At 37.4% G+C, this 16,144-nt stretch overlaps 1 protein-coding gene across 1 annotated transcript in view; it reads right to left on the bottom strand.

The window, feature by feature from the left end:
• LIPI (lipase I) overlaps window positions 1–16,144 on the bottom strand; it is a 100,165-nt gene that overhangs the window by 40,048 nt on the left and 43,973 nt on the right. Inside the window, exon 9 of the mRNA XM_082391948.1 lies at window positions 6,297–6,473. Coding sequence (XP_082248074.1) covers window positions 6,297–6,473 — 177 coding nt within the window. The remainder of the gene's footprint in view (window positions 1–6,296; window positions 6,474–16,144) is intronic.

Here is a 16,144-nt window from a genome sequence, read left to right as displayed (position 1 = left end):
CCAGGCTTTTTCCCGGACTCCCTACCGGCTAGCTGTGGTGCGCTAACCCCTTCAGGCTGTGTTCACGCCGCCAGCCCCAGTCCTCTCCCTGCGATCCGACCAAAGCCCGAGCCTCAGCTCCCAGCCCCGCCTGCCCCAGCGGCTGAGCAGACAAGCCTCTCGGGCTGGTGAGTGCTGCTCGGCGCCGACCCTCTGTGCGGGAGTCTCTCCGCTTTGCCCTCCGCACCCCTGTGGCTGCGCTCTCCTCCGTGGCTCCGAAGCTTCCCCCCTCCGCCACCCGCAGTCTCCACCCGCGAAGGGGCTTCCTAGTGTGTGGAAACCTTTCCTCCTTCACAGCTCCCTCCCACTGGTGCAGGTGCCGTCCCTATTCTTTTGTCTCTGTTTTTTCTTTTTTCTTTTGCCCTACCCAGGTACGTGGGGAGTTTCTTGCCTTTTGGGAGGTCTGAGGTCTTCTGCCAGCGTTCAGTAGGTGTTCTGTAGGGGTTGTTCCACATGTAGATGTATTTCTGATGTATTTGTGGGGAGGAAGGTGATCTCCACGTCTTACTCTTCCGCCATCTTGAAGCTCCTCCATATCTTCTTGATCCATTCATCCTTTGATGGATACTTAGGTGGTTTCCATATCCTGGCTATTGTGAATAATGCTGCAATAAATATGGGAGTACAGATATCTCTTCAGTCTTCAATATCCTGTTCTCATTTCCTTTGGATAATACCCAGAACGTAGAGTTGCTGAATCATATGGTAGTTCTGTTTTCAATTTTTTGAGGAACCTCCATAGTGTTTTCCATAGTGGCTGCAACAATTTACATTCCTACCAACGGTTCACAAGGGTTTCCTTTCCTCCACATCCTAGCCAACACTTATCTCTTGTCTCTTTGATGATAGCCATTCTAATAGGTGTGAAGTGGTTTTGACTTACATTCCTCTGATGATTACTGATATCTGTTTTATTTCTAAACTGGCATACAATGAAGAAAACCCAAATGGCAATATTTAATCTATCTATTTTTTTATTAATTAATTTATTTTTATTTATTTTTTTGGCTGCGTTGCATCTTCGTTGCTGTGCGCAGGCTTTCTCTAGTTGCAGCAATGGGGGGGGCTACTCTTCATTGCAGTGTGCAGGCTTCTCATTGCGGTGGCTTCTCTTGTTGCGGATCATGGGCTGTAGGCATGTGGGCTTCAGTAGTTGTGGCACGTGGGCTCAGTAGTTGTGGTTCGTGAGCTGTAGAGCACAGGCTCAGTAGTTGTGGTGCACGGGCTTAGTTGCTCCACGGCATGTGGGATCTTCCTGGACCAAGGATTGAACCTATGTCCCCTGCATTGGCAGGCGGATTCTTAACCACTGCGCCATCAGGGAAGTCACTATCTATTCTTTTTTGAGCTATAAATCAGATAACTACTAATTGAAGATAAAATATAAAATCCTCAGTGATTTTTTGGAGGAACCAAAGATCTCAATTCTAATAACTACCACAAACTATTATTTGCCTCTTTGTTTTTAAGGAGTCTATAATTTTTAAAAATTCAAGAGGTAGATATGGAAATAATTTTAAAATCACATCATCAACTTCAAAATCCAAAAACAATTTCTTGTTTAAATATTAAAATATTCAACAATTTCACTTTTTGTAAACACTACAGTTTTTACTATATGCTAATTTTTCTACATAGTAATCAAGAAGAGCAATAATTGTTAAAGTATACAGCAAATTACAACTTCTTAAGAAAGTCCTTCACTTAGTATCGTATAAATTTATCAAGATCCCTTTATAAGAGAAAATAATTTCATTAAGTTTTTTCTAATTATGGCATACATATATTTTTGTTATATTAAAAATGAGTCATTAACCATTATGTTATGGTAATTTTGCCATTTTAATGGTTGCCTAACATTTCATATTGTGGATATTCCATAATAAATTTATCAAGTGCCTCATTGTTGAGCAGTTAATTTATTTCTAATTTTCAGCATTATAAATCAGACTGTGAAAAGAGTTCTCTTCTATACAAATATTTATGTGCATTTCTGATATTGTATCTATTTCACAAACATTTGTGTAACCCTTATTCTATGTCAGACAATATTTTATATCCTTTATAAATGTTACAATATTTAACCTTAGTAGTGAAGTTGATTATCACTACGCTCATTTTACAGATTAAAAAACTGAGACACAGAAGGATTAATCAATTTGACAAGGTCACAGAACTACCAAGGAACTGAACTAAAGTGAAAACTCAGGCACTCTGAACATTACCCTATGCTACCTAGTCTCTGAAGTATAAGTTCTAGAAGAAGAAATAACAGGCTAGAAGTATTAACATTTGAGGAGTCTTGACATATTTTGCTAAATTCTTTCCAGAATGTGCTTATAAGTTTACACACCTACCAGCAGTGAAACAGTGGAAATTTCTGTATAACTTCAGCAACAACAGATTTTTTCTTTTTCCAATTTGGGAAGTGATATATCTCATTGCCTTAATTTTAATTTATTTGAATACTATTGGGGTTACAAATTTTAAAATATGACTATTAGCCATTTATTCCTTTAATTTTTTAAACTGCTCTTTGTCAATTTATTTATTTCTGTGGTTCATCATTCAACTATTCACTTAGTGTCTATTTTGTACCAGGCACAGTTGAAGTACTTGTGTGAACAAAATGGATAAAATCAATGTCCTCAAGGAACTTAAATTCTACATGGGGAGAGACAACCAATAAACAACAAACATAATAAATAAGTATGTAGTATACTACCTATAAGTCCTGTGAGGAAAAACAAAACTTGAGCAAGGTCAGGGAGATCAGGAGTGGTAGGATTGCTATATTGAAAAAATGACATCTGAGCAAAATCTTGAAGAGAAAGTTAGCCTTCTAGGGAAGGAAATTTTCAGGCAGAGGAAACAGCCAGTGCAAAGGTTCTAAGAAAGATCCTGCCTGGTATGTTCAAGGAGCAGCAAGGAGGCCTGCAATGCTGGAGCTAAAGAGCCAGTTCAGTGAAGGAAGAGCTGAGGTCAAGGAGGTATGGGATAGTGGAGGTGTAGCCCCCGAGTCAGGTGGGATTTGTAAACCATTGTGAGGGCTTTGGCTTTTATTGAGACTGTGATTGAATACTGGATATGTTTAGAAGGTAGGGTCAAAAGTTTTTATGATTGGATGTGGAGTGTAACAGAAAAAGATGTCTATGCTGAACCCAGGTTTTTTGACTAAGGCAACGAAAAAGATGTTTCTCTATGTTTTAACTGAGATGTGTCTTTCTGTATTTTTGTAAAAGGTATTAATATATAAATAATTGAAAGCCATTCTATATCCCATACATTATAAAAGTTTTCTTATTTTGTTTTTGTTAATAATGTTTGTGACATACAGATTTTATTTTTTTAATTTGTATGGAGGCAAATTGATTAATATTTTCCATTTAGTTTCTCTGTCTTGGCTTTCATTATTCTGCATACATAAACATTTGCCTATGTTTTCTCCTTACTGTTTTATATTTGATATGTTACTATATCTATAACTAATTTTGAATATGTTATAATTAAGACAAACTCTTTTTCAGTTGTCATTTATTCTTGTGTCATTACTTGAAAGGTTATTCACATCATCTACAAAATTACGTTTTGGAGTTTTCCTTTTACTCCCTTAAATGCATATATATTCTTCTGCCAGTATCAAACTTTTAAAATTATTGCTGTTTTGGAATTTGCTTTTCTGTTTCATAGTTAAAGTTATAAACACGACTCTCGTTATTCAAATTTTCTTGGCTCATCTCAAAAATTTGTTATTCCAAGTTAAGTAGGAAGAGCTAAGCCATCTCTTCTGGAGATTTTGATGGGAGTCATGTTAAATTTATAGGCGAGTTTAATAAGAATTGCCATTGCTACAGCATTAAATCTTCCATTCCATGAAGAAGTCTTTGAATACTTGCAGAATTCTATACTTATCACTCAATCTTAAAAATAAAATATATGAGTGGCTCTAAATGTTGCTCTCTTTTAGTTTCCTGGTTCTTAGTTCATTCTATCAATGAGATCTGTATCTTCTTCAGTTGAGGAGAGATTCTTTCATCATATCTGTAGTTACTTCTTCTGTTGTGTCTCCTCTTCAGCAATACTAGGTATCTACATTTTTGCATTTTAATTATTTTCCCAAAAAATTATTCCTCAATCTTCTCTATTATATTACCTTATTCTGTAGGTTATTAAAAATGAGTTTTCTACATTATAATTCTACTCTTTCTTGTTTTTAATGTTGACACTAAATTTGATGTTGACCTTAGTTTCTTAACTCTGTCAGTTCCATTTAATCACGGTCAGTTGCTTGATCATCTTGCTCTTCACTTGTTCCTTCACGGATTACTGTTTCCTTATATATTATTGAGAACACCAAGCAATTCTTTGTGAAATTTCCTGTAATAAATCTTTTAAAAAGTCAATCTTCTTTCTAAATCTTGATTGTTGGATCTTTCTTATGTTGCTGATGCTGAATTAGGCACCATTTTGTTGTGTTTTTCCTGTTCACCTCTGCTTGAACAATGAGAGATGAGTATCTAGCTCTGGCACTTGCCCGTATATACATTATCCTTGGTTCCTTTTACTGTACAGACGTATGGAACTAAATTTCTCTTTCTCATAGCGAGCTCATGTGCTGTTTTATATACAAAGATTCTAGCTAATGCCTGGCCAAAACTTACAGCATATGCTTCTTCTAGACTGAGGAAGAAACTCTTTTGTTTCTCTTTCCAGTTATGATATACAGGGAGAAGACTATATTCCAGAAGAATATAAATCCTTTACATTTAAGTGCCAGAAACAGAGCATGTAAAACTATAACAACTACACTTCTTTATTCATACTCAGCATCCTGAGGCTCAGAGAGGTATTAATGGAGGAGACTAGGGGAATATGATAGTGCAACAACCATGACCGGTTTAAAATCTATTTTTTGAGGACTACAAACTTCTATTTGTAGGACTACAGTTTCTATTCTTATATTTAGCATAGGTTTTCGTTGTTAAAATAATAGATACAGAGATCAGTTGAAAATTAAAAATCTTGCAGCTCTAGTCCTTTAAACATGACCCCCCCCAAACTTTCTCTTTCTCTGATATACTTTGGTAGGGAATGGTTTTGCTAATGTTCCTAACTGAAAATGTCCATATATTTTGGTATTTTTGTAAGTATTTCAGTCAAAGGCAAAAGTAAAATTACCCCTTTTTATCCCTCCATTACAATGACGTTTCACTCATCGACTTTTTTTTATAAATTTATTTATTTTTTTAGTTTTTGGCTGTGCTGGATCTTCGTTGCTGTATGCCGGCTTTCTCTAGTTGTGGCGAGCTGGGGCTACTCTTTGTTGTGGTGCGTGGACTTCTCACTGCGGTGGCTTCTCTTGTTGCGGAGCACGGGCTCTAGGCCTGCGGGCTTCAGTAGGTGCGGTGCTCGGGCTCCGTAGTTGTGGTGAGCTGGGGCTACTCTTCGTTGTGGTGTGCGGGCTTCTCATTGTGGTGGCTTTTCTCTTCTTGCGGAGCACGGGTACTAGGCCCGCGGGCTTCAGTAGTTGTGGTGCTCGGGCTCAGTAGTTGTGGCTCATGGGCTTAGTTGCTCCACGGCACGTGGGATCCTCCCGGACCGGGCTCGAACCCTGTGTCCCCTGCATTGGCAGGCGGACTCTTAACCACTGTGCCACCAGGGAAGTCCCCACTCATTGACTTTTGAATGACTATTCTCATACCAAAAGTTTACAAAATAACATACTTCAAAGAATTTTCCCAGTTCTCCTTTGTGAGATAGACCTCATCTAAATGCATATGCTTACCACTAATTATTTTTATTATTTTTATTCTCCAGAGATTCTTATTTACTGTGTTTGACATTCACAAAAAGGTAATTGGGAAATCAAGTATATAAATACAGGAACATAAACAGAGATAAAGAGAAAGTGTTGCAGTCAACCAAAGAAGAGAGATTTCTAGCAATCCAGAAACCCGTTGAAATGACTGATAAAGTTCTAAGGCAGACATTTGTCTCACTTTTTTCATGTTTATTGTGTCTCATGAAATGATTGTATGTGTTTTTTCTTTGCTTGGGTAATGTGATTCCAAAATGAATCTCATCTAAGCCAAAAAAAATTTTTTGTATCTTTTAGATATTCCAATATTTATATAAAATACAATCTAAAATACACAATAAACAGATATTCGAGTACATGAATTTTTAAACCACTCCTTAGCAAAGCAATATTTTCAAGTTTAAGAGATAACATTGAAATCAAAATTTAGTTTTCTTACCTTTCTGGATATGTAAGTGATTTTAACTTGAGACGTTGAATAGTGTATTTGCATGTGGAACATTGCTGATTTGAGCTCTGAAAATATGCCAAACTAATGCTTGAAATATTTACAACATCATTTAAAAACTGAGCAAGAATCTTGAATTCTTGATGTTTACAAAATAATCTGTTCTTCCTAAACAGAAAATTTAATATCCCATCATATTAGTAATTCAAAACGTAATACAACTTCAAAATCAATATAATCTTATAAACATTAGATAGAAATACCAATATTATAGGGAAAAGGCCAAACAATAAAACATGTGGTAAAGTATTTATTAAAATAATTTAAATAGTAATTAAAAACAAAATAAAATAATAATAATATATATATCCCCACACTCAAATATTTTGGGAAAACTTTTTTGAGAAAAAGTGGGACATCTTGTCTTTCCGACTTGATATCTAGATTGTACATATAACTAAGATTAGAGAAGTCACATTTCGCTTCTTTTTATAGGCCCCTGAACAACTATCTCTGTTCTTTGAATAGACTGGGCCCTCAAATAGTGATCCTTTGTTGTTCTGTGCCACTTTATCATTTCATGGGTCTGCCTGACTCCAAAGGAAACAGCAAAGGAGTATGAGGAGGAGGAGAAAGGTAAGAAAGAGGAGGAGGAGGAAAGAAAGGGAAGGGGGAAGGGAGGGAGGGTGGGTGGAAGATACAAAGGAAAGAAGGAAGGAAGGGGATGAAGGAAGGAGAGAAGAGAAGGAAAGGGAAAGAAAAGAGGAAAGGAAACTGAAAAAAAATCTGTTGAAATAATTTCTTCCTTTGAGGCAACAATGACTTACTTGAGCAAAGGTAACTATCACTCATAGAATAGCTGAAAAGCAACCAGCAGGACACCCAGCACTTCTGCCATCTTATATTTGTCCCTGCTCTCTTCTCCTTTTGATTCTCCCACAGCATCTAGATCCAAAAAAGGTTGTTATCACTCCCCTCAAAACCCATCCCTGCTCCCTTGTGGCAGTGACTACCTCCTCTTTCACAGAATATAATGTCATTGGTCATATCTCTAATTTCTGTCCAAGAGCTTATCTAGATTTCTCAGAGATACTTCAGAGTCAACATAGCCAGATGGAAACATGTTGTCTTCCCCCCAAAACTCACATCTACTCCACTGGTTCCAAATACCAACTGTGTGCTCCACCAAGCTTCTGCCCCCAGCTGAGCCCTGTCTGATGAGACCCAGACACATATACCCGCTGTTATTCACTATGTCTACTTGGATATCTCAAGGATGCCTAAAGCTCACTAAGTTCAAATTTAATGACATCTTCCCCAACACTCACCTCTCACCAAAAAAGAAAAAAAAAAGAAAAAGAAAAAGAAAAACAAAAACCCTACAATAGGGGTCACCAAGCCCCGGGCTGCAGACCAGTACTGGTCCATGACCTGTTAGGAACTGGGCCGTACAGCAGGAGGTGAGTGGCAGCCGAGTGAGCGAAGCTTCATCTGCTGCTCCCCATCACTCGCATTACCACCTGAACCATCGCTAGCATAACCGGCTGAACTCCCCCTGCACCCCCACAGTCCTTGGAAAAAGTGTCGTCCACAAAACCGGTCCCTGGTGCCAAAAAGTTGGACACTGCTGCCCTAAAACTTAGAAATTTTCTTATAATTTTAAATGGCACCACTATCTATTGCCCAAGCCAGACAACTAGGCTTTGCCCTTGAGATCATCCTCTCTTTTTTATTTTTTAATTAAAAAAAATTTTTTTAGCATCTTTATTGTAGTATAGTTGCTTTACAATGTTGTGTTAGTTTCTGCTGTGTAACTAAGTGAATTAGCCATATGCATACATATATGCCCATATCCCCTCCATCTTGCGTCTCCCTCCCACCCTACTTATACCGCCACTCTAGGTGGTCACAAAGCACCGAGCTGATCTCCCTGTGCTGTGCAGGTGCTTCCCACTAGCTATCTATTTTACATTTGGTAGTGTATATATGTCAATGCTACTCTCTCACTTCGTCCCAGCTTATCCTTCCCCCTTTCTGTGTCCTCAAGTCCATTCTCTACGTCTGTGTTTTTATTCCTAACCTGCACCTAGGTTCATCAGAACCTTTTTTTTTTTGTTTCTTTTTTTTTAGATTCCATATATATGTGTTAGCATATGGTATTTGTTTTTCTCTTTCTGACTTACTTCACTCTGTATGACAGATTCTAGGTCCATCCACCTCACTACAAATAACTCAATTTCGTTTCTTTTTATAGCTGAGTAATATTTCATTGTATATATGTGCCACATCTTCTTTATCCATTCATCTGTCGATGGACACTTAGGTTGCTTCTGTGTCCTGGCTATTATAAATAGTGCTGCAATGAATATTGTGGTACATGACTCTTTTTGACTTATGGGTTTCTCAGGATATATGCCCAGTAGTGGGATTGCTGGGTCATATGGTAGTTCTATTTTTAGTTTTTAAAGGAACCTCCATACTGTTCTCCATAGTGGCTGTATCAATTTACATTCCCACCAACAATGCAAGAGGGTTCCCTTTTCTCCATACCATCACCAGCATTTATTATTTGTAGATTTTTTTATAATGGCTATTCTGACCGGTGTGAGGTGATACCTCATTGTAGTTTTGATTTGCATTTCTCTAATGATTAGTGATGTTTAGCATCCTTTCATGTGTTGGCAATCTGTATATCTTCTTCGGAGAAATGCCCATTTAGGTCTTCTGCCCATTTTTGGATTGGGTTATTTGGTTTTTTGATATTGAGCTGAATGAGCTGCTTGTATACTTTGGAGATGAATCCTTTGTCAGTTGCTTCATTTGCAAATATTTTCTCCCATTCTGAGGGTAGTCTTTCCATCTTGTTTATAGTTTCCTTTGCTGTGCAAAAGCTTTTAAGTTTCATTAGGACCCATTTGTTTATTTTTGTTTTTATTTCCATTTCTCTAGGAGGTGGGTCAAAAAGGATCGTGCTGTGATTTATGTCATAGAGTGTTCTGCCTATGATTTCCTCTAAGAGTTTTATAGTGTCTGGCCTTACATTTAGGTCTTTAATCCATTTTGAGTTTATTTTTGTATATGGTGTTAGGGAGTGTTCTAATTTCATTCTTTTAAGCTGTCCAGTTTTCCCAGCACCACCCATTGAAGAGGCTGTCTTTTCTCCATTGTATATTCTTTCCTCCTTTATCAAAGATAAGGTGACCATATGTGCGTGGGCTTATCTCTGAGCTTTCTATCCTGTTCCATTGATCTATATTTCTGTTTTTGTGCCAGTACCATACTGTCTTCATTACTGTAACTGTGTAGTATAGTCTGAAGTCAGGGAGCCTGATTCCTCCAGCTCTGTTTCTCTTTCTCAAGATTGCTTTGGCAATTCGGGGTCTTTTCTGTCTCCATACAAATTTTAAGATTTTTTGTTCTAGTTCTGTGAAAAATGCCATTGGTAGTTTGATAGGGATTGCATTGCATCTGTAGATTGCTTTGGGTAGTGTAGTCATTTTCACAGTGCTGATTCTTCTAATCCAAGAACATGGTATATCTCTCCATCTATTTGTATCGTCTTTAATTTCTTTCATCAGTGTCTTATAGTTTTCTGCATACAGGTCTTTTGTCTCCTTAGATAGGTTTATCTCTATGTATTTTATTCTTTGTGTTGCAGTGGTAAATGGGAGTGTTTCCTTAACTTCTCTTTCAGATTTTTTGTCATTAGTGTAAGGAATGCAAGAGATTTCTGTGCATTAATTTTGTATCATGCTACTTTACCAAATTCATTGATTAGCTCTAGTAGTTTTCTGGTAGCATCTTTAGGATTCTCTATGTATAGTATCATGTAATTTGCAAACAGTGACAGTTTTACTTCTTCTTTTGTGATTTGGATTCCTTTTATTTCTTTTTCTTCTCTGATTGCTGTGGCTAAAACTTCCAAAACTATGTTGAATAATAGCAGTGACAGTGGGCAACTTGTCTTGTTCCTGATCTTAGTGGAAATGGTTTCAGTTTTTCACCATTGAGAACGATGTTGGCTGTGGGTTTGTCATATATGGCCTTTCTTATGTTGAGGTCGGTTCCCTCTATGCCTACTTTCTGGAGAGTTTTTATCAAAAATGGGTGTTGAATTTTGTCAGAGGCTTTTTCTGTGTCTATTGAGAATGATTTTTATCCTTCAATTCATTAATATGGTATATCACAATGACTGATTTGCATATATTGAAGAATCCTTGCATTCCTGGAATAAACCCCACTTGATCATGGTGTATTCTCCTTTTAATGTGCTGTTGGATTCTGTTTGCTAGTATTTTGTTGGGGATTTTTGCATCTATGTTCATCAGTGATATTGGCCTGTAGTTTTCTTTTTTTGTGACATCTTTGTCTGGTTTTGGTATCAGGGTGATGTTGGCCTCGTAGAATGAGTTTGGGAGATTTCCTCCCTCTGCTATATTTTGGAAGAGTTTGAGAATGATAGATGTTAGCTCTTCTCTAAATGTTTGATAGAATTCGCCTGTGAAGCCATCTTGTCCTGGGCTTTTGTTTGTTGGAAGATTTTTAATCACAGTTTCAATTTCAGTGCTTGTGATTGGCTGTTTATATTTTCTATTTCTTCCTGGTTCAGTCTCAGAAGGTTATGCTTTTCTAAGAATTTGTCCATTTCTTCCAGGTTGTCCATTTTATTGGCATAGAGTTGCTTGTAGTAATCTCTCATGATCCTTTGTATTTCTGCAGTGTCAGTTGTTACTTCTCCTTTTTCATTTCTAATTCTATTGATTTGAGTCTTCTCCCTTCTTTTCTTGATGAGTCTGGCTAATGGTTTATCAATTTTGTTTATCTTCTCAAAGAACCAGCTTTTATTTTTATTGATCTTTTGTATTGTTTCCTTCATTTCTTTTTCATTTATTTCTGATCTCATCTTTATGATTTCTTTCCTTCTGCTAACTTTGGGGTTTTTTGGTTCTTGTGTCTCTAATTGCTTTAGGTGTAAGTTTAGGTTGTTTGAAATGTTTCTTGTTTCTTGAGGTAGGATTGCATTGCTATAAAATTCCCTCTTACAACTGCTTTTGCTGCATCCCATAGGTTTTGGGTCGTCGTGTTTTGTCATTTGTTTCTAGGTATTTTTTGATTTCCTCTTTGATTTCTTCAGTGATCTCTTGGTTGTTTAGTATAGCGTATTGTTTAACCTCCATGTGTTTGTATTTTTTACATTTTTTTTCCTGTAATTGATATCTAGTCTCATAGCATTGTGGTTGGAAAAGATACTTGATACGATTTCAGTTTTCTTAAATTTTCCAAGGCTTGATTTGTGATCCAATATATGATCTATTCTGAAGAATGTTCCATGAGCACTTGAGAAGAATGTGTATTCTGTTGTTTTTGGATGGAATGTCCTATAAATATCAATTAAGTCCATCTTGTCTAATGTGTTATTTAAAGCTTGTGTTTCCTTATTTATTTTCATTTTGCATGGTCTGTCCATTGGTGAAAGTGGGGTGTTAAAGTCCCATACTATTATTGTGTTACCATCAATTTCCCCTTTTATGGCTGTTAGCATTTGCCTTATGTATTGAGGTCCTCCTATGTTGGGTGCATAAATATTTACAATTGTTTTATCTTCTTCTTGGATTGATCCCTTGATCATTATGTAGTGTCCTTCTTTGTCTCTTGTAATAGTGTTTATTTTAAAGTCTATTTTGTCTGATATGAGAATTGCTACTCCAGCTTTCTTCTGATTTCCATTTGCATGGAATATCTTTTTCCATCCCCTCACTTTCCGTCTGTATGTGTCCCTAGGTCTGAAGTGGGTCTCTTGTAGACAGCATATATACAGGTCTTGTTTTTGTATCCATTCAGCCAGTCTATGTCTTTTGGTTGGAGCATTTAATCCATTTCCATTTAAGGTAATTATCGATATGTATGTTCCTATTACCATTTTCTTAATTGTTTTGGGTTTGTTATTGTAGGTCTTTTCTTTCTCTTGTGTTTCCTGCCTAGAGAAGTTCCTTTAGCATTTGTTGTAAAGCTGGTTTGAATTCTCTTAGCTTTTGCTTGTCTGTAAAGGTTTTAATTTCTCTGTCAAATCTGAATGAGATCCTTGCTGGGTAGAGTAATCTTGGTTGTAGGTTTTTCCCTTTCATCACTTTAAATATGTCCTGCCACTCCTTTCTGTCTGCTGAAAGATCAGCTGTTAACCTTATGGGGATTCCCTTGTATGTTATTTGTTGCTTTCCCCTTGCTGCTTTTAATATTTTTTCTTTGTATTTAATTTTTGATAGTTTGATTAATATGTGTCTTGGCGTGTTTCTCCTTGGATTTATCCTGTATGGGACTCTCTGCACTTCCTGGACTTGATTGACTATTTCCTTTCCCATGTTAGGGAAATTTTCAACTATAATCTCTTCAAATATTTTCTCAGACCCTTTCTTTTTCTCTTCTTTTCTGGGACCCCTGTAATTAGAATGTTGGTGCATTTAATGTTGTCCCAGAGGTCTCTGAGACTGTCCTCAGTTCTTTTCATTCTTTTTTCTTTATTCTGCTCTGCAGTAGTTATTTCCACTATTTTATCTTCCAGGTCACTTATCCGTTCCTCTGCCTCAGTTATTCTGCTATTGATTCCATCGAGAGAATTTTTAATTTCATTTATTGTGCTGTTCATCATTGTTTGTTTGCTCTTTTGTTCTTCTAGGTCCTTGTTTAACGATTTTTTTATTTTCTCCATTCTATTTCCAAGATTTTGGATCATCTTTCCTATCATTACTCTGAATTACTTTTCAGGTAGACTGCCTACTTCCTCTTCATTTGTTTGGTCTGGTGGGTTTTTACCTTGCTCCTTCATCTGCTGTGTAGTTCTCTGCCTTCTCATTTTGTTTAACTTACTGTGTTTGGGGTCTCCTTTTTGCAGGCTGCATGTTTGTAGGTCCTGTTGTTTTTGGTGTCTGCCCCCAGTGGGTGAGGTTGGTTCAGTGGCTTGTGTAGGCTTCCTGGTAGCGGGGACTGCTTATGTTCTGGTGGGTGAGGCTGGATCTTGTCTTTCTAGTGAGCAGGGCCGTGTCTGGTGGTGTGTTTTGGGGTGTCTCTGAACTTAGTATGATTATAGGCAGGCTCCCTGCTAATGGGTGGGGTTGTGTTCTTGTCTTGCTAGTTGTTTGGCATGGGGCCTCCAGCACTGCAGCTTGCTGGCCATTGGGTGGAGCTGGATCTTAGCATTGAGTCAGATATCTCTGGGAGAGGTCTCCCCAATTGATATTATGTGGGGCCGGGAGGTCTCTGGTGGTCCAATGTCCTGAACTCGGCTCTCCCACCTCAGAGGCTCAGGTCTGACACCAGGCTGGAGCACCAAGACCCTGTCAGCCACATGGCCAGGTACATGGGCCCTGTCAGCCACATGGCCAGGTACGTGGGGATTTTCTTGCCTTTTGGCAAGTCTGAGGTCTTCTGCCAGTGTTCAGTAGGTGTTCTGTAGGAGTTGTTCCACATGTAGATGTATTTTTGATGTATTTGTGGGGAGGAAGGTGATCTCCACATCTTACTCCTCTACCATCTTGCAGGTCCCCCCCCATCCTCTCTTTGACTCCTACATCTAATCTATCCCATGTGCCTGCTGACTGTCTATGAAATATCCTGAATCTGCTTTGAATCCATCCTCATCCTCATTTTTCCATTTCCACTGTAAACACTTTATCTCAGGGCACCATTGTTTCTGGTCTTTATTCTTGCAACAGCATCCTGTCTTTTCCCTCTCCAATCCACTGTGGTTAAATTGTTTTTCCAAAATTATAATCCAGTCCTGGCTCCAACCAGACTGCCCCAGTGCAAACACTTCATTGGTTTTCTCTTGCCCAGTGAATAAAATAGAAATCCTTGAACATGTCCTACAAGTTCTAATTCCTCCAAAATCTAAGTGTTTTTTACCTCTCTCATCATTCTCTTCCTTTCCCTGCCTCTATTCTCAGACATAATAAACTTCCTTCAGCTCCCAAAATGGACTATACTTTCCCCTGCTTCAGGAGTTTTGCCTTTGTTGGCCCCTCTGCCCAGAATGCAGCAGAGCGACTAACTCCTGCTCCTCATTTTGGTCTCAACTAATATAAAAAGGCCTTAGAGAAAGTTTTAGTGACCCCACTAACTATTTCACATTCCCTATTTTATGTTCCCGTACATACTATAATTTTCCTCAAGACATTTTTCACAGACAGATTTTTATTTACATATTTTTATAATTATTTGTTTTATATCCCTCATTAGACTGTAAATTTAATGAGGGTAGGATCATGTCTGTTTTTCTCATCATAGTATATTCAGCACCTAGTACAGTGCCTAGCTCAATATAGATATTCATTAAAAATTGTTTGGAAACAGGAATGATGAACATCATCATTTTATTTGTATTATGTATTTGCAAACTGCTAACTAGACAAAAATTATGAAAGGACAGAAATCTAATTTTCCCTAAATTTTTTCCTTAATTTCTAGTACAGTTCAAGAAATTTTATTGAATCATTAAATTGGCTCCTCTCCATGTATCTCCTAGCTCAGTAAATGGCACCATAATTCAAATAGTCGCCAAGCTTAAAACTCAAAGTCACTCCAGATTGGTTTTTTTCCCTTCACTTTCACATGTTTAATTAATCACAAAAACAAATCTACTGTAAATCCTAAAAACCCACTTCCACTGACTCGATCCAAGCCTCCATTATCTTTCATATAAATTATTACAATAGCAACCACTCTGGACTTGTTCCACACTAATCTCCCCATTACTCATCCATCTGGGGAGTCATTCTATCCTGAATACACAATATTGACACTCTCTGTTTAAAATCCTATATTGGCATATTAATATATTTGGCATCATCTTATGATGTGTAAGTGATTTTTAGTGACAGAGAAAAAATGATCACACTATCGCATTCAGTATAAAAATCAGAATGCAGAACACATTTGCAAAATGATCCTAATTTTGCTAAGTAAAAAAATAATGCAGGCATGTGCAGGGGCATGTAAAAGAAGAAGAAAGAGGAGGACAAGGAAGAGATGAAGGTGGAAGAGAAGGAGAAGGAAGAGGAGGGGGAGGAAGAAGAAGAAGAGGAATGTTTATAAACCAAATAGTAATGTGAATATCCCTGGACAATGTAATTATAGATTATTCTCACTTTCTACTGTATAATATAACACATTTTCTACAGCAAAAAAAATTCCTACTCTAATTTTGAAAAGGGAAATAAAAGATCATTTAAAAGTCTCTGACTTCCCTGGCATCTAAAAGGGTTAAAATCCTAGAGCATGATTAAATTTATTAGCAAAGAATTATTAATAGAAACACAAGAAAGCCATTGGCCAGGCTTAGATGGGTAGATTTACCATGCGTATGGGTTTTATATTTTACATTGTTCATGAAAAATGCATTAATCAAGTGTTTGAATAAAAATGCATCAGTATTTCATGGTGTTCTGCATAGAACATGATTCTTGTAAAGGAAAGCAAGACTCACAATTTGTTTGCCTTCTGAACAAGTTTGAAACAACTGCTCTAGGACTGCAATCTGTGCTATTAATGAACCCACGTACTTTCCTATCCATGCCTTTGAAAGCACCATCTCCCATTCCCTGACTGCAATACCACCCTTTCAAATGCTTCCTTGCTTCTTTCTCTGTACTCCCATAGCATATAAGTGTTCTGCTACTATAAAACTTATTACTCAGAGCTGTAATTATGCATTAGTCTCCTCCAGGATTCTGTGACATCCTTGAGCACGGTAACATTACTATTTTAGTTTGGATCCCCATCATTTGGTGAAATGCCTGAATACGTTTGGTTGGTTCTGAATAACACTCGTTGAATACGTGAATTCA

Source organism: Balaenoptera borealis (assembly GCF_965194805.1).
Source record: "Balaenoptera borealis genome assembly, chromosome: 5".
In the NCBI taxonomy this organism is placed as follows: Eukaryota; Metazoa; Chordata; class Mammalia; order Artiodactyla; family Balaenopteridae; genus Balaenoptera; species Balaenoptera borealis.
The sequence above is the reverse complement of the archived record's forward strand: the minus strand, read 5'-3'. Positions and strand labels throughout refer to the sequence as shown.